General features: G+C 43.4%; 1 protein-coding gene across 18 annotated transcripts in view; it reads left to right on the top strand.

Annotated features, from left to right (window-relative positions):
* Window positions 1-2,402: 2,402 nt before the first annotated feature.
* Window positions 2,403-24,364, top strand: part of LOC118667433 (transducin-like enhancer protein 4) — a 144,175-nt gene continuing 122,213 nt past the window's right edge. For 10 of the 18 annotated variants that reach the window (XM_036330752.1, XM_036330746.1, XM_036330744.1 and 7 more), the window contains exons 1-4: window positions 2,405-3,309; window positions 4,176-4,273; window positions 5,406-5,469; window positions 6,647-6,691. In XM_036330752.1, coding sequence (XP_036186645.1) covers window positions 3,265-3,309; window positions 4,176-4,273; window positions 5,406-5,469; window positions 6,647-6,691 — 252 coding nt within the window. In that variant the 5' untranslated portion in view covers window positions 2,405-3,264. Of the gene's footprint in view, window positions 3,310-3,710; window positions 3,869-4,175; window positions 4,274-5,405; window positions 5,470-6,646; window positions 6,692-24,364 lie in introns of those variants that run through there. The other 8 variants (XM_036330759.1, XM_036330758.1, XM_036330754.1 and 5 more) reach the window with 4 other exon arrangements.

Below are 24,364 nucleotides of genomic sequence, written 5' to 3'. Positions count from 1 at the left end.
TAGGAAATTCACTGTTCTCGTGTAGAAATGATATCATTCCATCTTCTAATTTTTGGTTCTTGCAAAGATTTCAAAACAGTGCTGTCCAATGGAAATATGTAAGCCACATAAAGTAAGTTAAATTTTTCTAGTATCTGGGTTAAAAAAGTAAAAAGAAATATACAAATTAATGTTAGTAATATATTTCATTTAACCAATTATATTTAAAAAATTAGAATTTCAACATGCAATCATCATACATTATTGAGTTATTTCCTATTTTTGTACTAACTTTCCTATTTTTGTACTAACTTCAAAATTGGTGTCTGTGTATTTACAGCACATATCATTTTGGACTGTCCACATTTCAAGTGCCCAACGGCCATGAGAGGGGGATTGCACAAAGAAAGTTCAGAAAACTGCCCACGGAGCCCTTCATCCTCTTATTTTGGGGATGGAGAAGATATTTGCTTAATTGAAACATTTTGTGATCTCAAGTTCCAGGATTTTAATAATAATAAAAAAAACTTATTAGAGGAGGTTGAAGACCCTCATGGCCTTTGCCTCAGCCCTCCATAGTGCACAACACAGAGAAAGGCTCATATAATGTGCTAGGTCATTGTTTGATCTGTCCACTAAGGCAAGGGATATCATTAAGGAGAATAGTTTTCCACTAATGATAAACCATCTTGGCCAATGTCTCAAGTTAGAGTAGGCAAAGGATGTCCAGAAATGAATGTCCAAAACCCAGCCAGACTCTGAAATCAGCCAATCCCTGGCTTGACTTTTTCCGAATTCCTTCCTCCCCCCAAAGTTATAGGCTCACCAGGAAAGGCTGCGAGCTTCCGGCCTCCTCTGGATGAGGGCTAAGGGTGGAGGCGTGCCCGCCCCAGGCTGACCCTTCTTGCCACCGAGTTCTCGCCCACCTACTTAGCTCCTTCCCCTAAGCATGCCCCTCCCCACCCTCTGGCCCCGGGCCACCTCCACCTTCCCAGCCCTCCTCCCCGCGGCGGTGGACCCTCAGGTCCTCAGACCTTCCATCTCTAGGCACGCGTCCTTTTCAACCAAGACCAACCTGACTAGTTCCTCCAAAAATCAGGAAAAAGAGGGGCAGTCTTCTTCCTACGGAACTGGGGGAGGGAGCATCTCAGGGTGCGCAGGGGCGTCTTCTTCCCAGTGCCTGGGGCTGGCCCTCAGTTGACACTGCTTCAGTGCGAGCCGACTCAGTCTGCGGGGTGCGGGTAGCCCCCACCACAAAGTTTCTTCGGGAATCGAGCGACCCCTGCCACAGGCCTCCGGCCCCTCCACCGCCCCCCAATACTCTTCGGCTACGTCCCCCACCCCTCCCCTCATCCTCCCCCGGACTCCCAGGCGAAGCATTCTGGGGCACTTCCTTGCAAAGTGGCTTGGGGAAGGGTGCTCCGCTTCGGGGGTTAAACGGCAATCACAGCCCCCTCGGGGCTCAGAGAGGCACCCCCCCCCTCCTCCCCTCCCCTCCGGTCCGGATCTGCGTTTCGCAGCTCGGTCGCCCGCTCAAAACAAGATCAGGGGCCCGAGTCCGCGTTCACATGGAAAATTATGCCGGCTCCAGCGGCGCGTAAAATTGATGTGAACCGAACGAAGTGGGATCGGCCTGATCCTCCCTCTCTTGTCTCAACAGGGGTTTCGGCGCGTTACACAAGGCCGAGCTTGTCTCTTTAAGGAGACATTGGACCCTAATTAGTCCGCATTCCTGGCAGGACCAGGGAGCATGGGGATGGGGTGTTGGGGTTGGAGGGGGCGGGTGGGAGTCCGAGACTCGGAAGGAGACTAACCTCTAGTCTCACCGCCCCCCTCCACCCTCTTTACTTTGCCACCACCATCGCCACCAACACCCATTCTGAAGATGCAGCCAGGGCAGCAGCAACAGCAGCAGCAGCCACCGCCGCTTCTCCCAGGCCCACGTTACTTTGATTGACAGCTGAACAAATGTTTGCCGGGTTCGAACGCTCGCGCTAAGGAACGTCAGCCTGGGCGCAGCTCCGCCTCCGGCAGGCCAACTCCGCCCCGCCTACGCCAGCCCCATTTCGTTCTGTTCATTGGTCCCAACTATGGACGACGCCCGGCCCCCACGTGGGTTCCAGCTCGGCCGGCTCCACCCCCCTGGCTCGCCATTTGTCAGCAGTGAAATGATGGGCAGTAATACAGAACGGCGATTAATGTTCAGCCATCTCTGATTGGTTGCTGGAGACGCCTACTGCGCCGAAGTGGGCGGGGCGCTAGGAGAGCGCCCCAGAGCGGTCGCGTGGCGGGCCGGTGATTGTAGTCAATCTGGCCGAATCCTCAGCTGTAGTCGCCAGGGGCGCACTACATCTCCCGGGATGCCCCGCGGTCCCTCCACGGCCGGTTGTGAATATGTATCAGAATGTTAATGATTAGCTGATGCTAAATTTGGTCATAGAAGTCACCTACACAGAGCGTGTTGTTAGAGCTGTTCTGAGCGGGTGTTTGGGCTGTTGGCTGCTGTCTTCCCCCTCTCTCACACACTTGTATATTATTTTGAGGTGGTGTTCGCAGAGTTTCAAAGGGGAGAGAATTTTTTAAAAAGCCGCAAGCGTTTCACTCTTATTTTTATAATCCCCTTCAATTTGGGGTTAAAAAAAAAAAAGACAAGAAAACAGGAAGGAAGAAAAATAAGGAAATGAGATGTGGTAAAAGAAGCTAAAAGGTGCCTTTAAAAGATCGTTGCTGTGAAGTGAAAAAAAAAATCTCCAGAGAAACCAGAAAGCACCGCCGAGACCTCTTCCGAACCAAAGGAGTTTGTGTTTGCTTTTAGGAAAGAAGAGAGCGATCATTCATTCGAAGGAATAACAACCAATTAAAAGACAAATAAAAAAAAGTTTGGAGTGGGACGCGGAGCGAGCGAGCCGGCGGGCGTCGCTGCCGGCGGGCACTGGGGCGCGAAGCCCGCACTTTCCCGGCCGGGGGAACGGCGCGGCTGCGGCGCCGGGCTCGGCGGAGCGAACGTCGGAGCGTGGCCGCGAGAGACGCGCGCCGGACAATGCCCGCGGCGGGCCAGTGACGCCCGCGGGGAATGCGGAGCGGCCCGGCGGCCCGCCCGCACCCAGTCGTCGCCTCGGCCGGACGTTCCTGCTGCCCGCATCGCGCGAGACCCGGCGGGGGTCGGGACCGCCCGAGCCGCCCCTCGGACCCGGCCGGCCGCCGCCGCCGCCTCCTCCTCCCCCGGGCCATTCAACCCAATGAGCCGCGCGCCTCTGCCCAGCGCAGCCCACTAAATCGGTTTGGATGATTCGCGACCTGAGCAAGATGTACCCGCAGACCAGACACCCGGTGAGTGCGGGCGGCGGGGGCGCGGGCTCGCCGGGCACGGGCGTGCGATTCCCCGCGTCGCCCCCCGAGCGCGGAGTTGCGTCTTGGGTCGCCGGGGCGTGGAGGGCGGCTCGGACCCTGCGTCCCGCTCGGGGGGCCGCCCGCCGCTCCTCACCCCCACCCCCCGCGCGGGGGCACTCTCGAAGAGGGGGTGCAGAGAGGCGATTGAGTTGTAGCCATTTTCTTATTGTTGTCTTTGAAGCCCCTGGAAGCTGTGCGGAGCCGTTCGGCGTCCCAGCGCCGCGTCTTGGAGGAGGGGGGTGGGGGGGCGAGCGATGAAGGAGGCGCGACTCCGCGCCGGGGCGGGGAGGGCGCCCTCGGCGGCGGCGGCGCGGCTGGTCCGGCGGCGGCTCGGGAGTGCGGGGCGCCGGCCCCTAACGCTTCGGGCCCCGGGGACTAGCGAGCGAGGCAGCCGGCCGTCCAGCCGGAGAGGGTGGTGGCCTCGTCCCGCCCTTCCGAGACCTGGCTGCGGCCCGACGCCATGGCGCGGGTCCCCCCGACGGGCCAGTTTCGATTCCGGGTGGGGAGACGGGGTGGCTGGGTGCGCCGGCCCCTGGGCGCACGCCGTTGGCGAGGGAGGGGAGCGGGGTCTCCCACCCGCGGCGTCCGGGGCGGGTAGGCTGACGCGGGGGCCCGGGGCCACCCGGAACCAGCTCCTGCGGGGCTGTGTGGCGAAGTGGGGGTGGCGGGAGGAGAGTTCTCATGGCTCTTTGCCAGCCTGCGCGGTGCCCCCCCCTCCCCCCCCCAGCGCCGCGTGGTGTGTTTTCTCCATCTCCCCGCCTCGCCTGTGATGTGGGCTAATTAAATATTTTATTGTTGTTCTTTAGGCACCGCATCAGCCTGCTCAACCCTTTAAATTTACAATATCCGAGTCCTGTGATCGGATTAAGGAAGAGTTTCAGTTTTTACAGGCTCAATATCACAGGTAATGATATTTACTTTAGCTGATCCTCCTGTTTGCTTAGCTCTTGTCTCCCCCTCCCCCGCATATACACACAAACACCCCCCTCCCCCATCGGTCCCCCCCCCCCCAACTACAAATGCATTACTGTAATTTTTCCTTGTGGGCAGAAAGGGCATGTCAGGGCCTCTTTTTCTTAGGCAGGTGTAAAGAAATTAAGCATTTCCTCCCTTCTCCCTCCCGTAAATTAAAAAAAAAAAAAAAAAAGAGGCAGAACAATTGAAACTGGAGAGACTTGGAAAACGCTGAGGCTAAACTTTCGATATTGATTTATTGGGGCCAGGAGAATGGAAGGTTGGGAAGATTCTGGGGCCTTTTGACTTCCTTGATTCTTTATTACTCCGGGCTTGATTCTTTTTCACTTCTTTCTGCCATTTCACTGAAATACCATGAGCCGCGAGCTCTGGGAAGTCACAAGTGAGCGATTTCATTACTTTTAAGCTGAAAAAAAGAAATTTTTTTTGTTTGTTTTAGAAACGATCAGTAGGCTTAGAGTGCTTTTGAAATATTTTTCTTTCACTGGCTTCTAAGTGACGTGTAATTCTTATTTCATAAATATAAGAACCAAAACAAGGCACTGAACCCAATCCACACTTTGCCCCCTGGGTGGTGGTATTCAACTTGTCTCTGTTTTGGAGGGAAAAAAAAAAAGACATCATTCATAAGGGATGGCTTGATTCATATTTTCATTAATCTCAGCGTGGAACACTAAAGAAAAAATTCCCTTGTGACATTTTGGGGGACTTATTTGTGCTTGGATAGATAGATATTGATGTTTATTTTCTTGTTCTTTATTAAGTGAATTTAGTGAATATTCAAGTCTGGATGAGGTTCTGGAATTAAATTGGCTGGAGGGTTTTTGTTTGGTTTTTCTTAAAACAAAAACCCCACAGTTGATTCTCATTGAACGGGCAAGTCCAGGCTGTTTCCAATCATCCCTTTTCTCTCCTGCCTCACCTTGAATAATGAGGGTGGTATTTAAGATAGTTGACTGGTGTTTTGTAGGTGATGATTTAGAGGAGAGAATGTGTCTTTACATTTAAAGGAAGTAAGTCAAAATCTGTGTTGTACTTAGATTTCCTTATGTCTTGAACAGCCTGAAGCTAGAATGTGAGAAACTGGCCAGTGAGAAGACCGAGATGCAGCGGCATTATGTCATGGTAAGAGATCTGTGTCATAGATTCGTAGTGTCTCATCGTTTGGGATACTGAAAGCAAGAATACCTTCGCCTTGCTAGGGGATGCAGGATAGACCGCAGTGTCAGTGTCAGTGCAGTTGAGGTTGTGGGATTGTGACCATTAGCAGCAAGCTGTCATTCCAGGACATGACAACTTGCCTCTGACAACCAGCTTTGATTTGAAATTTCAAAAAGTTCACCTGCACGGGTATAATTTTTCTGTGCTTTGTTTTTACAGATTAGGAAAAAACAACAACACCCCACCTCATTTATGTTTTGTTTAGAGTCACAAGCAAAATGTTTTTGTTAGTGGTTTTCTTTGTTGTTTTATTGCTTTTGCCCCAAACAACGTTAACCAGTTTTTCTGGAAACTGTTAAAATTTTAATGTTCTATTTCTTTTTAAGAATGATGGATAACAAAAGACACCAGATACCTTTTTAAATTTTCCCCACTCTATGTTACGTGTGTGTGTGTGTGTGTGTTGTGCGGTTTTCAATTTCCACAGTGTTACATTGGTTTGAGGAGTGTTGTCTTCTGTATAACCAAATTTCTATAATGCCAGTCATACCACATGTTCAGAAAAATCAGATCTGCTTTTTCAAAAGTATTACCAAGCATCTTTTTATGCTTGTTCATAAAGGATCCAGAGTAACTCATTCATTTCCTGTCAAGCCTTTTTCCTTTTAATGTATGAATATTAACAGTGCACCCGTCTGAGAAACTGAACTCTGAAGTAGCATCACCTTTTTGAACAGTTCTTTCAAAGCATCTGCATGTGTCTGAGACACATACTTGCCATTAACTTGCCTGCTGTGCCTAGGAATTAGAGACTCTGTGGCACCAGATTTTCATCAGACCTTGTTCGTTCACCTGCTTGTGATGTATAAAGACAGCCAGAGCTGTTTAGAATGCTCTGTTTGAACTTGATCGGAGTTTTGTGAGTTATTCTCTTAGAGTCCCTGTTTTAGGGTGGCGCCTAGTTTATTAGGCTGAAGATAGTGGTAGAATGTTTCTCCTCATTTAACAGCATGGGTATGGATATTTTGGTTTAGGTGAGGCTTTTATGTTTGTTTTAAACATACTTGGGGGGCATTTTGAACAAACAAGGGAGATTATTTGATGAAAGACATAAAGTTAATTGCTTTTCCTTCTTTGACAGTATTATGAGATGTCCTATGGATTGAATATAGAAATGCATAAGCAGGTGAGTTATTTATTTCTTTATAACCATTTTAAATGGCATTTTTGGAAAGAAACTTGTATGTTTTGTAGTGTTATTATGCACATTTTTGTAACTACAGTATTTTAAAAGGCTACTGGTGTGAATGCTATTTTTTCAGGTATGGTTTTCCCATTTTTGTATGTATTATTTTAATTTTAGTCATTTAAAAATGTGATTTAAAATGTCTGCTGCATATTCAACTTTGTACCCTTTTGAAAGTAGGATGCTAAATTTTAAAATAGGTTTTATTTTTCATTTGAAAGAGTTAATTTTATGTATTTCGGGCATTGCAAACTTGTTAAGAGTTTTTCTTGGAAAATATTAAAAAAGGAAAACTAATTTGTGTGGAGCCTCATTGGCTTGATGTGAAAGAATGGATAGAGGGTGAGCTGGGAGGATCAAAATGAAATCTGTGGCGCTACGAAAGAAATTGATGTAAAATCTTTGTACTGGTCCCCCTGAGGCTACTTAGTTGGATCTTACCTGTTGTTACTTCCAAAATTTGTACCACATAAACGCGGCTGATAGGAGGATGTGATAAGGTTCGACACTGGGTCTTGAAACCTATTAATTAGTACAGCCAAAAAAGGAAAAGAAAAAAGATAATCATTAGCCAGAAAGCATTGATTCAAACAGTCTGTGTGTGTGTGTGTGTGTGTGTGTGTGTATGTGTGTATAAAATGGCTTACATTTCCTGGATAGACAAACAGCTTATACATACAAAACATTGTTTGGCAATAATAATTCCTCTAGGAGACATTTGTTTTTAGTGATCACCTAGTGAAAGTGCTTCAGGTCTGTGTCTCAACCATTTCAGAGTTAGGTGTGTATGTGTTTACCTGCTGGGATAAGACGAGGGAAACTTAATGCTTTTCATCCCTTATTATATTCCGGGTGGATGTCACTGCCTTCTAGGTTTAAAAAATATGAAATGATCACACATTATTAGGCTTTTATTACTTATGGATTCCTTTTTTGATGTAGTTAATTACCATGTACTCAATATACTCAGCAGAGTTTTAAAAGATGACTGTTAGATAATAAAAGTGATCAGATAGGCAGTATTTGAAAAAGTTGGGGGGAAAAATGAGTTGTTCCTTACACTGAGGAGTTTTTATTTCAGGTACCTTTTTTACTTTATATGCTATTTGGTTATGTCAATATTAACATTATAATATAGTTTGCTCCATGTTAAAATTAGATTCTTATTTTGGCATCTTTGCCATTTCTGTTTAGATTAGTAATGTAAATATCTCCTGCTTAAACAAAACCCATGAAGCTTATGGATGGACTCCCTGTAGCGCTACCTTACAGGAATAAATTACATGAGGGATACTATTTGTTAATTATCCTCATTACATGTCATTTTAGGTCTGAATCTTGTATACAACTTGTCTTTTTTTTTTTTTTTGTCCTCACCCCACCATCCAAGATTAATTGGTGCCTTTTTAAAGATTGGACCAGATGATTAATGTCCCTTTATTTTATCCTCTTGTATCTTATTTACCATAGCCAGTTAGCCTCCAGGTCTTTCTGTACCATTTACAGGATGCACAGAGTTGATAGTATTTGGCTGTATGTATTTTTTTGGTGGTGGTGGTGGTGGGGGGGGTGCTGTATGGGAGATCCCTTAATTTTGCACATTTTATACCTTTGTAATTCTGTCATTTTCTTCCCCAGCTGGCCTCAAATGCCATCTATTTAAAATTGAGAATGGAGTACATTTTCCCTTTTTTTCTCTTGCTTTTAAATTCAATCATATCAAGAATCCTGAGGGCAGTTTATCACATTATGAAATACAGACAGCCCTGCAAACCACCTACTTATTATATTTTCTTTCTTTTCCCCCCTTAAGCACAGAGGCATATCTGTCTTTATTTGTTTTCCTAGGCAGACAGCCTTGGTTCCTCTTGGCCTCTCTTCCAGATGCACTCGTTGGATACCCTCGTAATGGAAAGCAGCAATAATGCAGGGAAGTTGCCCTGCGGCATAATTGGGCCTAGTTCTCAAGATCGGGTTAGGCTTATTCACTTATTAGATTTGTGTCTCTGAAGGGTTCAAGAGTAGGAGTCCCCAGAGTCCTTGGAAGCACCCTAGTAATCGTGGCCCTGATATTTGAAACCTTTGTGTATTTTTTTGGTTAGCGCTCCTGTTCTTCTTGGCTGCTGCCAGCCACAGAGTATTTATTTTTAGAGAAATTTTTCATTGGAACAGAAAATGATGGCTGTGATGGAGTCATGACTCTGTGACTTAGCAAATTGATAAAAGGATAAAAGCACACAGCAGTGACAAACAGGGTTGGGGGTCTGGTATTATGGCCCCTCCCCTTTCTGTATGATGCTCATTGTCAGTCACCCTGTGTTGATTCTGATAGAGGACTATAAAGTGAAACCTATGGGGAATTTGTCATTCTGAAATGAAAGCTAATGTAATTAGTACCAATTAAAGTACATTTAGTAAATTGGATTTAATCTTAATTAAGCCTGCATAATGTTGCCAATTTTTAACAATTATGTTTGAGAACATAATTAATTTAAATTTTGGTAACTGAGTAAATAGCATTAGTCTGGTAGAATTAGTTGAATTTTTTTTTAAAAGGGGAACTCGGTGACATGATATGGAATTAGAGCATAAAATATGAATCTAATTTCTTGTAATCTTTAGTAGGATTGATAGAGCTGAGCAGAGGAAGCTGGGGAAAAACCCCAGAAAAGTTAGGGAGGAGTATCCTAGGCTGTAATGTGAGTTAATGCTTCGCCACTATCTTAAGTTAGTATGAAAGTGAAGGTGACAAATGGGACATGGTTAGAAATGGCACATGTTTTATTGTGATGTCTTCATAATGGGACTTTTAATAATGAGAGAACATTGGTGTTTATTCCCTAAGGATTTTCCTAAGTGTGGAGTTTTTGTGTTTTGTTTGTGGATAGGGTATTTTACCCATCCTTTAGTGGTTACATATTTTGCTGCTTGTTCCTTTTTATAAACACAGTGTGGCTTCTAAATGGGTCAGTGGCCGTGGGCAGAACAGGGTGATGCATGCAGTTGATAACATTGCTAAATGCTACTTGTTCCCAACCTTCACCTGTAATGCTGTAATTAAAGAAGACTGCCCTGATTTAATCTGACAGCAGTAGTTACGACTTTAAAAAGTGAATATTGGATGCACATTAGGCAAAATAGGTAGTATGTGAATTCATCCTCTAGGAACTGTAAATGGAGATGAACTTTTGAGAGCATCCCGTGACTTCCTCATAGTTAATATTCTGTAGTCTGAATCTCTCTTTGCTTCTAAAAAAATTTAGCTTAGTATTTGAATTTTAGAAATTAGAACATTTTAGAAATTTATAACACTTAGAACCTAAAAAAGTACTACATATTTATATATGCGTGTGCGTGTAAATGCATGTGTGTATGCATGTATATGTATATATACATAAAATTACTATTTTTAAAAAATCTGAGCAAGGAAACTCCTGTTTCACTCCAAGCCATGTAACTTTTATTATGAGATTTGGGCCGCAACCATTTGAGTGCTGCTAAAATATTAATTGAATAGAAATGAAAGGGCCTTGCCAACTGATAGGATATCATAATCGTAGCCTCTCTGGTCGATGGTAAATGATGATAAATGACATTAGGAACCTTTTAGCAAACTGTAATAACTACAAGGAGGGAAGCAGTATGGATTTGCATTATATCTGATACCCTCTAGTACCAAGTGGATTGCCAATACTGCTTGTTTAGCATTTTCTAAGGGCAATAGGATATTGATTTCTGACTTACAAGGAACAGCTCTATTTTCACCATTGAAAAGTATTGCAGGTTGTTAAGAAGAAATTGACTTGAAGAGGCCGACTGCTGCCCATCATGGAGCAAATAAAGCAAAACTGCCGAAGCATGGTGGAGCAGGGAGACGGGCCCTCAGCAATTTGTTGCTATTAATTTACCATGCTCGACAGCAAATCAATCGGCATCTACTTCATCTGCTGGAGAAAATGCTGTCCAGGGCAGATAAAAGGCTCGGCATGGTAAAGAGAATAGACTGGATTGGCCAAAAAGTGGCTGCAGTTAATGTGTAAATAAGTGAAATCAAGGCCACAGTTGCAGAGGAAGCTGTTGTTAATTAGGTTGGTGCTTTTTCGTGAACTATTTTAGAAAGCAGCTGAGGATTTGGAGAGTAGAAAGAAATTTATTGAGGTTGAAGTAATATATGACTGGCATGACATTGCAGCTTTGAGTGTGCTTGATTCTAGGGTGCAGTAAATTTATTCCAGTGCTTGCACTGGAAGTCAGTTTGTTTAAAGTTCTGTTTAGACTAGATTTCCCATAAGAAAACTTTTCTTTTGAGCATTACTGATTTCTTGTACATCTCCTATCTTAGATTGTTTATGGTTAGATTTGCAGGAGTAGGTGTTTGGGAATATAGGCAAAAATGTGTTTTACACAGTGACTTTTAGAAAAGGATGTGATTAAGTCTTGTATAATAATGGAAGTGAACTAATAGAGCTCAGGTGTTCTATCTGAAAGTACTTAATAAAACAATAAAAATTTTGCTGAGGGAACTTATTTTTGCTGTATAAACACTGGTAAATAATCTAGAGGGGCTGAACAGTGAGTGGGTGGACTCTACTAGACTGGAAAATCCCAAAGAGAGACTATAAGTGAAATTTTGATGACTGCAAAAAAACTCCAGGTACCATTAGGTGATCATGCACATGTATGATGTGGGATTATTTGCATTTTTATTTGTTTTTCATTAAGGTTTAAAGCCACTTTTTCTAATTTAAGATTATTCATACTTCAATAATAAAAGCCTATTATGCAAATCAATGAATGGAGGAATGACCGGTCGGTATGACATGCACTGACCACCAGGGGGCAGACGCTCATTGTAGGAGCTGCCCACAGGCCCCAGGCCAGCCAAGGCGGGTGCCAGCGGGCCCCCCACCCCCCCATCACCCCGCTGTTCACCCCACAGATCGGCCCTGATCGCCGGCCAGGCCTAGGGACCCTACCCATGCATGAATTTCATGCACCGGGCCTCTAGTACTTCAATAATATTCCACAATTAATAGTAGCCAAATGGATGTTATTGGTATTTTTTTTTCTCCCTGCTGCTCTGAATTGGACATTTTTGGGGGTAGGGAGACAACTTCTGCCCTGTTTGGTAAGTCTAGATATATGTAGATTTTGTTATATTTCTTACAAAACTGAGAGAGGATCTAGCATTAGGACAGTTGATACCAAGTGGCAGTGCCTTGGGCAGGACCCAGTGACCTGTCGTTTTATTTATCACAGAATCTTCAAAAGAAGCCGATCTGGTGGAGGAAATTTTACCTGTTAGGGTATGTGCATAATTAGGATTGTTTTCAGGATGTCATAGGTCCCCCCCCCCCCCTTTTTTCTTGCGTGTTGGGTTCTTAATTTTCTCATTCTTGAGTTCTCATAGGATATCTGAACATGTTTCACCTACAGCAGTAATTGTGGAGTGGAATTGGAATTTCCTTTTAATGGAAGTGAATGTTTATTATATATCTAGCACATGCTTACCACTGATGGGGCACATTGCCAAACTTCTTTAATTCTCACAATGCTTCTAAGAAAGGAATTATGTCCAGTCAAAGGATGATTATACTGGATCAGATCTGTATAAGATGATATAGTTATTAGGTAGTAGATTCAGGGTTTAGGATGAATTGACCTGGGAGGATTTCTCCTAGGTCACAGTGGTTGGCAAACTGCGGCTCTTGAGCCACATGCGGCTCTTTGGCCCTTTGAGTGTGGCTCTTCCACAAAATACCGATTTCTGCACATGGGGCACGAAGTTTCAATCGCACTGTACATGCGCGCCTGCACACGGTATTTTGTGGAAGAGCCACACTCAAGGGGCCAAAGAGCCGCATGTGGCTCGCGAGCCGCAGTTTGCCGACCACTGTCTAGGACGGTGATAGCGAACCTATGACACGTGTGTCAGAGGTGACACGCGAACTCATTTTTTTGGTTGATTTTTCTTTGTTAAGTGGCATTTAAATATATAAAATAAATATCAAAAATATACATCTTTGTTTTACTATGGTTGCAAATATCAAAAAATTTCTATATGTGACACGGCATCAGAGTTAAGTTAGGGTTTTTCAAAATGCCGACACGCCAAGCTCTAAAGGTTCGCCATCACTGGTCTATGAGATGGGTCTATGCAGGGTGGAGATTCAGCCTCTCTTCATTTCAGTAATGGAGAGCCTCTGGAAGGCTCGGAGAGGCCTTGGGTTTGTCCTTGAGTCACTGAGCTTTAGGCTCATACCCAGAACTCCTGGGTTGATAGGCATTCTTTGCAGCTTTGTCTACACAGAGGTAGAAAGTTGGGCCTGGACTCCATCCAGACTGTTTTTAGTGGATAAGAAGGCAGGCAATACTTTCTTTAACATGGAGTTTCCCCACAAATGGGGCAAAGAGCTGTTTGCTTATCAAGATCTCATTTGCTTCCTCCCTGGGCAACCTATTTCTCATTTGTTTATAAACTTGCTCTTCCATTTAACTTTCATCTTTTCCTTGTGGCTTCTAAAACTATGCCTGAAGACAAGAGGCTGTTTGTTAATCACCATCTTGTGGGTTTTTGAAGGGGGAAGCTGGGAGGGGAAAATGTGATGTTTTGTGGCCTCTTTGTAGTTCAGAAAGAGGTTTTTAGTTGCAGGAAATCACACGCAACTCAAACTTTTAAATGAAGGCAAATGTTTTGCTATTGTTAAAAGAGTTGCTTTACAGCATTCAAACAAAGGGATAGTCCCTTCTCACTGCCCCGTATTCTCCACTGGATATCGTTTATGTATTTTTTTGTTTTGGTGGGCAAAGTTCTTTGTATCCTAAGTAATATTCCTTTAAGCTAGGTTGGACTAATGGGTTGAGAATAAGAAGAGTCTTACTGGTAGGTACTGTTGCAGCCTCCTTGGAGAAGTCAAGATAGTGCAGACACCGGCATTACCTCACACTCTTTATTTTATCTTTCCTAGAATTTTCCTTTTTAAAAAAAATCTTTTTGCACAATCGAATAGGTAAAGTCATTTGGGAATTAAATGTTTAAAATGTGCACTTAGGAGTTATTTGTTTTTAATGAGAACATTTTTATTGCCTTTGATTTGACTGGTTAGTCTGGTTTATCACTTCAGCAATAGTATATTTGATGGCTTTGGAGCCAGTGAAAGGAATGTGATATTTAGAAGGTACTTTCCCTTGATCCCTCCCCCACTTCCTCTTAGAGAACTCTAGCACTGCAGCAGTGGTAGCACACCCAGGGCCCTGTGGCCAAGGTATCATCAGTTTGGCGAGCGTGGCTGTTAGGTGCCCGCAACTGAGTATTTCCACTGGTGATGACAGTCTGCAGGGCTTAGGACCTGACTTGTGTGGAATTAGTGCACTGCAAACAGTTCATGAAATTATTGCTCTACTTTAAGGGGGAAGGGCCTCAAAACTTACAGTCAAACAAAAATTGGAGTTGTTTTGACTTTGCCTTAGTAACAGCTGCTCGTGGTAGTTGTTTTATGTCTGTAAAGAGGGATTTAGCTGGCATTCATCAACGCAAATCTGTATACCCTCTCTGTTTTCATTGGACTTGACCCAGCGCTTATGCCAAGCTCTTGCTGTTTTTTACCACCAAGCCAAAACTTTCCTCAGAGAGTTGCAGTGTGTAATCTGTACTCGATCCAGGGGGACGAAGGTCAAGGTATGAATTTTCTTAGCCGGCTTGTCAAAGAAGCAGAAGAGAAAGCCTTCCTGATGCCCCCTAAATACTCTGTTTTCTGGTAAGTAGATCAGTTTGTCTTCATTTTTGAGGATTTTGCCCACAGGTACTTTACAGTTTGTATTGTGAAGGGAGCTTCTGTGTTTCATGGAAAGAAAGGATGGCTGCTGTGCTGGCGCAGGCTTTCACAGCCTGGCTGGTCACGGTGTGCCTCAGGTCCTGCCGTGACCTGGTATTTGCAGCAACTTAGGCAGTGAGAGGTTCAGGGAAGGGAGCTGGATATTGACTTTCTGGTTTTTTAAGCAAGCTTATTTCAGTTACTATTCTAATTAGGATTCTGTTCTTATTATCTGACTATGTGTCCTGCTATGTATGGATTATTTTGGTTGAAGAATTTGAAAATGCAAGGACATATAACTGGAAAGAATAGTAATCGTAGAAATTATGAGCTCTACTACTCTTTCTTTACAGAGAGCTTAAGGCATTTTATATGTTCTTCTTAACCTTCCTGATGTTCCTATAAAGCAAGTAGCACGCTTGGATCCATGTACTTATTTAAATAGCTTCTGTTGGTGGAGTACCCGACAGTTTGCCAAGCAGTGTCATTCCAATGGCCTTCTTAAACAGATGACACTGAGGCTTAAGGGCTTAGACTAGCCCAGTGTCAGAGTATTGGAGGATCAGCATGCTGGCGGGGACACCAGGATTTACGTAGGTCTGCAAACGGCCCAAGGTTGCATAGCCAGTCTCTGGCAGAAAAGGAAATGGGTTTCTTGACTGCCCTTCCAGGGTTCCTTTCACTGACCATCCTATTTTCAGACAACAAATAGTGTGCTTGTTTCTATGATGTTCTTGACGCTATGCAATATGAGGAGCAGGGGGTGCTCCTGGCAGTATAGGAGGTGGTACAGTATCATCTCTAGCTAGAGATGTGATCTGTGTGGATGTGCATGAGTACAAAGCCTGTCTTCTTCCTTCTGTGCCTGGGCCTTGCCCAAAGGGAGGCTAGGAACCACAACTTAAAATATGAAGTCTAGGTCCCCTTTTAGCAAAGCGCTTAATAAAACTGGCTGTTCCTGCATTCCAAATGTGTATTGTGCAAATACAATGTACTAGATAGAAACTTGTTTCTTGCCAGTCTCCCCTGTCCCACTAGAACAGTGGTTCTCAACCTTCTGGCCCTTTAAATACAGTTCCTCATGTTGTGACCCAACCATAAAATTATTTTCGTTGCTGCTTCGTAACTGTAATGTTGCTACTGTTAGGAATCGTAATGTAAATACCTGATATGCAGGATGGTCTTAGGCGACCCCTGTGAAAGGGTCATTCGACCGCAAAGGGGTCGCGACCCACAGGTTGAGAACCACTGCACTAGAAGGTAAGCTCCCTGGGAATAGGGGTGTTTGTTGTTCTCTGTTGTGTCCCTGGTGCTGAGAACTGTGCCTCTCACACAGTAGGTGCTCGGAAATATTTGGTGAGTGAGGGAATACTTGCATTCAGATTGAGCTAGCCAAGAATATATGTGGTTTAATAATTTTAAGGATATATATCAGTTGCTGGATAACAAATGCAGAGCTTCCAAACTTAGATAGGTCTGTGGTACCTGCTTGTTAAATTTGTGGAAAAATGCAAGGCAGAAAGGAAAGTAAAAGCAACTGAACTTGGTGTGCCTTTCAGGAGAGAGTTAGGCCAGTTGCAGTAGAGTTTATTTTAGCATGAGGAATCTGCCTTTTTGAAAATGCAAGCATGAATCCTTCCTAACTGAATTTAAAATTCAGTTTGAACGTCACTCTATCACTAGTCTGTGTGATGAAGAATTCTTGTACTATTAATAGGTCAGTATGCATGTGGTTTGAGTGAGTGTGGGGAGATATTGATCTTAACTACACTGTGGTGTGTTCAGCTAACTTCCCTCCAAATCAGTAAAAGTGTAAGCTTCTAGTTCAAGGGACAAGGAACTTTGAAGATATGTGTTTTTTATTAGTGAAGATGGGATAGTGTTGTTGAATGAGTAATAATCATAACAAAAAGCTATTTTAGAAAGCTTATCGTGCAGGTAATATTTTATTTAGTCTCTCAACAACTTTCTTTATTATAATTGATTATATTTTTATTTTATATATGAGGAGGCTGAGATGTAGATAAATAACGTGAGATCAACCAGCCAGTAAAATAGGTCCTGTGTTTTGACTCAATTTCAGATCACTGGTATGATAGTTTTGTCTGCTATATTCCATATGCTTCGTTTGGAACACTGTGTATTACCAGCTGTGTGATATTGCCTAGTACCTTAACTTCTCAGGACTACTCTTTTCAACTTAAAATTAGAGTGTAAGTGAAGACCAAGATCTTTTTTAGCTCCTTCGGTTTAAGGTGACTGTTTGGTTTTAGTTTGTTATTTTCTGTGACCTAGTGAACAGAAATTGAGGTATCTATCACTTCTTTTAGTCTCAGAAAGTCCCTTTTAACAATTATTTTCAGAGGTTTTATTAAGTCCAAAATTAACCTAGTAAAGTTATGAATATAAATGGATATCTGTCTACATTTTATATAGTACTTTCTACTTTATTTACACATGGTGGGACAAAAGTAGGTTTACAGTTGTGAGTATGGGAAATAGTTAATTCTTGTATTATTTATTAACTAGGGCCCCAGTGTATGAATTTGTGCACCTGGAAAGGAACTGTGGGCCACAAGGCTGCTGTAGGCACAGGGGCAGGTCTCGGCCCATCTGCTGCACCCCCACCTGGTCCCTCCTGCTGCGGCCCCCGGTCCCCTGTCTGCGGGCAGCCCCAATCCTGCCGCCGCCACCACTCCCATATGCTGATGGCGCTGGCCCCGCTCACACCCACTGACAGTGCCGAGCAATTGGGGCCAGTGCCAGCAGCGGGTGCGAGTGGGGCTGGCACCGTCAGCGGGTGCAAGCAGCGGCTGCTGCCCTGATCGCCCCTCAGGAGCAGGGGGAGGTGGAGGAGCCCTCAGGGACGATTGGGGCTGGCAACCGCCGCTTGCACCCGCTGATGGCGCCGAGTGCTGGCAGTGGTTGTGAGAGGTGGCTGCCGGCCCCAATTGCCTCTCAGGAGCAGGAGGAGGTGGAGAAGCCCTGAGGAGCGATTGGAGCCAGCAGCTGCCGCTTGCACCCGCTGATGGCACCGAACGATTGGGGCGGTGCCAGGTGCTGGCAGCAGGTGTGAATGGTGGCTCCGGAGCTGGCAGCAAGTGCAAGCGCAGGGTGGGACTGCGGCCTGCTGGAGCAAAGAATTTTCCATAACCACCAGAAGCTCGCCCCAATGACAGTGACCAGCACCCTGCCTTGGTTTGGCACCCCTGCTCACCTGCCACACCATCTTGCCACGGCCGATGCCCACCATGTTCTGCCCTCTGCCACCTGCTGCTGACGCCTGTCATGTTCCGCACGCGCCCCCTAGTGGTCAGCACACATCATTGCGACTGGTTTGGTTGTTCTGCTATTTGGTCTATTTGCATATTAGCTTTTTATTATATAGGATTATTGTATTATTTTCCATGCAGACAACCTACTCTTGTCCTACCCTGCATATAGATAGATAAATAGATATAGTACTTTATATTTTATTAGGTACTTTTTCATTCATATTATAATGTTGCTAAAGGATTTTCCTCTTCATGTACATGAATAAGATGACAAGTGTTAAAAGTCCCACAGTCAATTAGTAGATGGTTAGAATTCAGTGATTTTTTCAGGGCCGGCATTCAGACTAAAGTAACGATGATGCAGAACTAGAGCAGTTATTGTAAAACATGTAATAAAAGACATACTTATATATAATACCAGTGCTTTTAGTACAAAGATGATAGACTGGGCCACCTGAGAAATAAACATGACACCTTGGTCTGTTCTGTCCCATATGAGGATCAGGGTAGATCTTGCTGCAAAATAGTCCTTCTACTCTTTCACTTAACTCATGCAAACATGTCAAACTCGTGGCCCGTGGGCCGCACGCCTCGTTTATTTGGTCCATGTTAACCAGGGGTCCTCAAACTTTTTAAACGGGGCCAGTTCACTGCCCCTCAGACCGTTGGAGGGCCGGACTATAGTTTAAAAAAAAACTCTGAACAAATTCCTATGCACACTGCACATATCTTATTTTGAAGTAAAAAAACAAAACGGGAACAAATACAATATTTGTATTTGCATGTGGCCCGCGGGCCATAGTTTGAGGACCCCTGGTGTTAACTTTTGAGTTTGACATGCTTGGCTTCATGGTTAGGTCAGAGCGCATTGTGCTTGTCTCTGTGTGACCCTGATCACATTGTAATAAATAAACAAAATGGAATGTTGGATTTTCTAAGTAACGTGTGAGTCTGGAACATGGATTCATTTTATTTTTGAATGTGTGGGCACTGATCAGTGAACCTTAGTTTTACTTGGGCTGACTTTCCCTCCCTGCATATTCGGTTGTGCTGTGCTATAAATGTGGGTAACTATTTTAAAAGCTTTTGATTTTTTGGGGGGGACAGAACTGTTTTAGAGTGTGGCTTATTACCTCTAAGTATGCCTGCCTTGGTTAACCTCAAAAAATAATAGTTCACTTTAAGTGGCCAATAAAAAGCGTAGTGGTAATTCCACAGTTACTTGCTTGAACATTTTCTTGGCTAAGTTGGGAAAGACACAATGCTTGTTTGGGCTTTTTAATGGAGAAATTGTGTCCTGCAAAATTCCAGTGAGCTTTTCTTTTATGTAAGTTCCAGGAAGGTGGGGATGATAGCTCTACTTCCTTGTAAGCTTTTTCTTACATTCATGAGATTTAGGAGAGTCTAGGTCAGGCATAGTACATCTGTGTACAAAAACCTTGCTTTTTTTTTTTAGCCCTAACCGGTTTGGCTCAGTGGATAGAGCGCCGGCCTATGGACTCAAGGGTCCCGGGTTCGATTCCGGTCAAGGGCATGTTCCTTGGTTGCGGGCACATACCCAGTAGGGAGTGTGCAGGAGGCAGCTGATTGATGTTACTCTCTCATCGATGTTTCTAACTCTCTATCCCAGACCCTTCCTCTCTGTAAAAAATGAATAAAATATATTAAAAAACACACACAAAACCTTGCTTTTTAACATGGCAGCTCATTTCCAAATGCTCGATATAGCTGGCCTAAGAAGGAGGCCCATAGTTATGCCTGCTTTAACCAGATTTAAGGGGAGCTAATAGTATTCCCTTATAAGCAAAAACTCAGGATATTTTGCATCAGTTTAGGATGCATACAGAAAAAGAAAATTGGTGAAATTCTTGTTGGATTGTGAGATGGAGTTCATACCTTTTCCTAGATTAGATTTAAATTTCACTCTTCCTTTGTTATTCAGTTTATAGTTTGGGGTTATGCTTTTGTCATTTTTGTGTGTTGTAGGCTCATCTCCAAAATTATCTTTCTAAATGAAAATATTTAGCTTCTCAAACTGAAATACCTAGAACTAGACTTACAAAGATAAAGACGATTATAACCTAAAGACTTAAACCTGAAAAAGAACTTAATCCTCATGAGGTTCTTGTAGTCTTCCTTCACTGAGAGAGATACTTGGTTAAGGGAGAGTGCTGGACACCTCAGATGTAAGGTAAAAAGGCAATGATGGCTTTTAATCATTCATTCAACAAATGTTACTTGACCTCATATTATGTGCAGGGTGCTTTGAGGGCTAGGAGGTCGAGCACTTGCCTCCATGGAGAGTCCATTCTTTTTTGTGGCATTTGGCCTAGTGTGAACAGTACAAGGCAGTGTGGTGATGACACTGTTGTGACATAGGCAGAAGAGGAAAAAGTCTTTCTGGCTCAGGAGTGATTAAGGATGCTGTTACGGAGGATATAGGGACATTTTAGTGGCACCTCAGAGCAGAGAGTCACTTAGGCAGGAGGAAAGGAAAGGGGGAGGATTCCAAGTGGAAGCCACAAAGGAAGGAAACTGCTGTGCATATTCAGGCTGTGGTTAGCATTTCCAGCTTGTTGGGTGATATAGGAGAGAATCGGTAAGAAGGTAGGTTTGGGATGCCTTATAATAGGCCTTGAATGCTAGCTCTAGTAGTGGGCTATTGAAGGAATGCAAAGGGAAGATTAATCAGACAGTAGGGAAGGATCATGTCTGTTTGGTTAATTTGCTTTATTCTCAGCAGCTAGCCTGGGATCTGACAGCAAATCTTCAATAAATATTAGAGAGGGACGGGGTTGAGCAGGTGACATGTGGCTGGAAAGGAGAAACCCAAGTTACCCAACAGCTCATTGGATAGTGTGTAAATGCATAGAGAAAGGCCTAAGACAGTGACCTCTGCAGACTGGCAGAATCAGAGTACCATTAATAGAAAAGGGAACTTGGTCTTGGTTATGCTAGCGGGTGAGGTGCCTAAGGCGTGATAGAAAGATGAGGAGGGAATGAAAGTGGGTTTGTTGCTTCTTTCACCTTCATTCATGTCTTCATATCAGCACTTTCCCTTCATCTCCTGGCAAATCGGTACTCTTGCCAAGAACCTCTCAGATTCTTTTTCAGCAAGACCTGTATTTGTGCCTTTATTCTGTACCCCAGACCATAGTGGACTTTGCCAGGTAGCCCTCTGTGGGCAGTGGTTTTAAAAACTTAGGATTTTAAGAAAGGTGTTCTACCTTTGTGTCAGTGTATGAGAGAGTGTTTTTCTTCATTTTGCTTGATCACTGCCTCTAGATACTAGAGGCCCGGTGCACAAATTCGTGCATTGGTGGGGTCCAGTCGGCCTGCCCCGATGGGAGCAATTGGTGGGCTGGCTGGGTGAGGGGCCGTGGATGGGTCTAGCCAGGGTGAGGGGTTTGCTGGCCGGCCCCGCACCTGATCGGGGTGGGGGCAGGGCAAGGGGCCGCAGGTGTTCCAGTAGTTCTGCTGTTTGGTCAATTTGCATATTACCCTTTTATTATATAGGACTAGTATATAGGATAAAAGATATAAAATTACCTTTTTTTTTCTTTCTTTTACTTTTTAAACTTTTTCTTAACATTGGAAATAGACACAAGATGCTCTAAATCAGCGGTTGCCAACCGGTGGTCTGAGGCCCACTGGTGGTCCATGAAGTCCAAAAGGTTGGCAACTGCTGGTTTAAGGAAACCTTTGGAGCAGCGGTTGCCAACCAGTGGTCCATGAGGTCTGAAAGGTTGGTGACTGCTGCTCTAAATTATTCATTAGCTATGGAAACTCCTTGCTCAGTCATTCTTCTGTTTCTTTTTAATTTTTATATTATTGGCTAAGAACTGTGAACAGGTCAGCGATTCCTTATCCTTTTTGTGTTGAGAAATTTCATGTAAACATGAGACCAAGTCTGTAATTCTCTTGAGACATACTATATTTAAAAAAAATAATTCTTTTCATTGTTCATTATGTATGAGTTAAATACTAAAATGACAATGGATACTTTAGTCAATGTGAATTATAAGTGTGTGGTTAATTTTCTTCCTTTTTTCCTAATGTAAGGCATTTTAAACTGTATTTTAGACTTTCCCTCCTTTAGATGCTAGTCTTAAGCTGCTGTAGTTGAGTGAGAACAGCAGTGATGGTAAGGAAAGTTAAGTAAACATGAAATTAAAAAGGCCATAAGAGTACATTTTGGTAAACCAAAATATTGCTTGGTGGCATGAAGCCACAGATCCATTCCAAAAAAAAAAAAAAATGCGGAAATGTGGTTTTGCTGTCTGTCATGCAGTCTGTTTCAACTGTGAGAAACATACGTTGCTTTATGGGGTATTTTTTTTTCAAGTCTGACCGCAGCTTTTAATTTCCTTCACTCCACCCACACCTCCCACCGCATGCCCATGTATCTAGTGCTAGTTTATGGGCAATTTAAATGTAATGGCATAATCATCAACCACCAAAAGGGTCAGCAGTTGTGGCAGAAGTTTCTTGTCTTAGGTGTGTTAAGTATCAGGTCTCTGCTTTGGGAAACTTTTATAATCAGAACACAGTGTTTGTCCTTGTTTTTTGGACTTTTCATTCTAAGTTAAAGTGAGGTTTCTTTTAAAAGGTAGTTTTGAAGTGCTTTGTTTTTTTTGCTGAAAAAATAATGTATTCACATTAAAGAAATTTTAGAAAGCAAAAGAAATTAAAAGACTCACCCATGGTTCTACTACTCTGACCTAAATGCTGTAGTAGATGGAGAATTATGCTCCTTACCCTCTATGGAAAATATAGGTTAAGTTCCAAAGGGTGGTACCTAAAATAAGCATAATATACCCTTCTTTCTTTAAAAAGTACAGAAGTACAACATAATGTATAGTAAAATGAAACCTTAGATCTTTAAAATTAATTTTGGTTTATTGGTAACTATGGTTGCTTCAACCTTTTTTTATGAGCAACACAATCCTAAATATTTTTTAGTATCTACTCTTAATTCAGCCAGTAACTTCCTGTAATCTTGGTAAGTCATTTAACTTTTCTGAGTCTCAGCTTCTTATCCATAGCCATAAAACAAGGGAATAGGACTCGATCAGTGTGTTTTATAAAATGCTGGTTCCTGGGTCCCTAACCTGGGACCTGGGCATCAGTATTTTTCTGAATGCTCCAATGTAATTCTAAAGTAGGGTTGAGAACCAGTGAACTAGAGCAGTGCTTCTCAAACTTTAATGTGCATACAAGCCACTGGGGATCATGTTAAAGTCAGGTTATTTCTGCAGGCCTGGAGTAGTGCCTGATATTCTCCATTTCTAATGCCCAGATGCTGCTGGTTCACTGACCACATTTTGAGTAGCAAGGAGCCAGAAATCTCCAAAATGTCTTTCATATTTATGTCATTTCTTATTTCCATGGTTGAATTTATATAGTACATGGGAATCCATGTGCTGCTTGAATGAGACCCCTGATTAGGATGTCTATATACATAGAGTGGTATCTGCATAACCTTTGTTGCATCTCTGGAATAAGTCAGCCAATTCAAGTAATTTTAATGGTACTGTACCTTGCTTTAGGTAGCCTGCCTGAGCTCCAGCTGGCGGCTGAAGAGTTGGCACACTACTGCCTAGAAGAGGGGTACTTTCCTTTTCTCCCTTCTCTGCTCACTGAGACCCTACTCTAATAGTTACTTAAACTTTCAAATTCTGTCTCTCTTCTTTTTATCCTTGAGTGGCTACCCTACCCATAGTAGTGCCTTCTAATTCCTGAGCTGTATTTTAGTTAAATGGGCAAAAAGAATCATGAAGTAGTACATTTTATTTTAATTTGGTTTCTCTTTGAGCACATTCTCTGCAGAAAATACATTAAACGTAATTTAAAGAGCAAGCAAAACTCCAGTTTTGCAGTTTATTTTGTTGTGGTAGAAGCACAAACATCCTTGTACTGTCATTTTTTTCATGCTCTTCTTTAACCCTCTCATTTGGGAATAAGAAAATACTGTTTAGAACTGTGTAGTCCCTTATTTTTGTTTGTTGTACCACAGCAACAGACTAGCAGGCAGCATGATGAGTGGGAAGACCTTGGCTGGCGTATCTGCAGAGCTGATTTTTAGGCTGTCACCTACCTTTAAGTAGTTAAGTACAATTTTGAACACTTCCCTTTTCTGCATAAACTAGCGCGGGGATCATGTACTGCACCATTTATCAGCGCTGTGTTGGAGAGTTTTGTTGCCCTGAAGGAATATCCCTGTTACCTATTCTGAAGTCCCAGGCAGTTTAGGATTTAGAAGTGTTGCTCTAGAGCAGTGCTACTCAGTGAGGTCTGTAGGCTGCTGCAGGTCTGTGAACTATTTTTTAAAGGTGGGCGATATGATAAGGAGCTTGTGCCAGACTGTAAGTCAATATACTACTTCATCAAGAATGTCTTTATGAGAGAACTGGGAAGACTGTTAGCATAACTGGTAAGCAGCTTGGTTTTGAAGCAAAAGATCAATACTTCTTTGGGGCCTATGAACTGGTGGGAAACCAAGGTGTTAGTCTTTTCCATTAGAT

Source organism: Myotis myotis, unplaced genomic scaffold, assembly GCF_014108235.1.
Source record: "Myotis myotis isolate mMyoMyo1 unplaced genomic scaffold, mMyoMyo1.p scaffold_m19_p_12, whole genome shotgun sequence".
Lineage (NCBI taxonomy): Eukaryota > Metazoa > Chordata > Mammalia > Chiroptera > Vespertilionidae > Myotis > Myotis myotis.
Note: the sequence above shows the minus strand (reverse complement) of the source record. Positions and strands in the feature narration are given on the sequence as shown.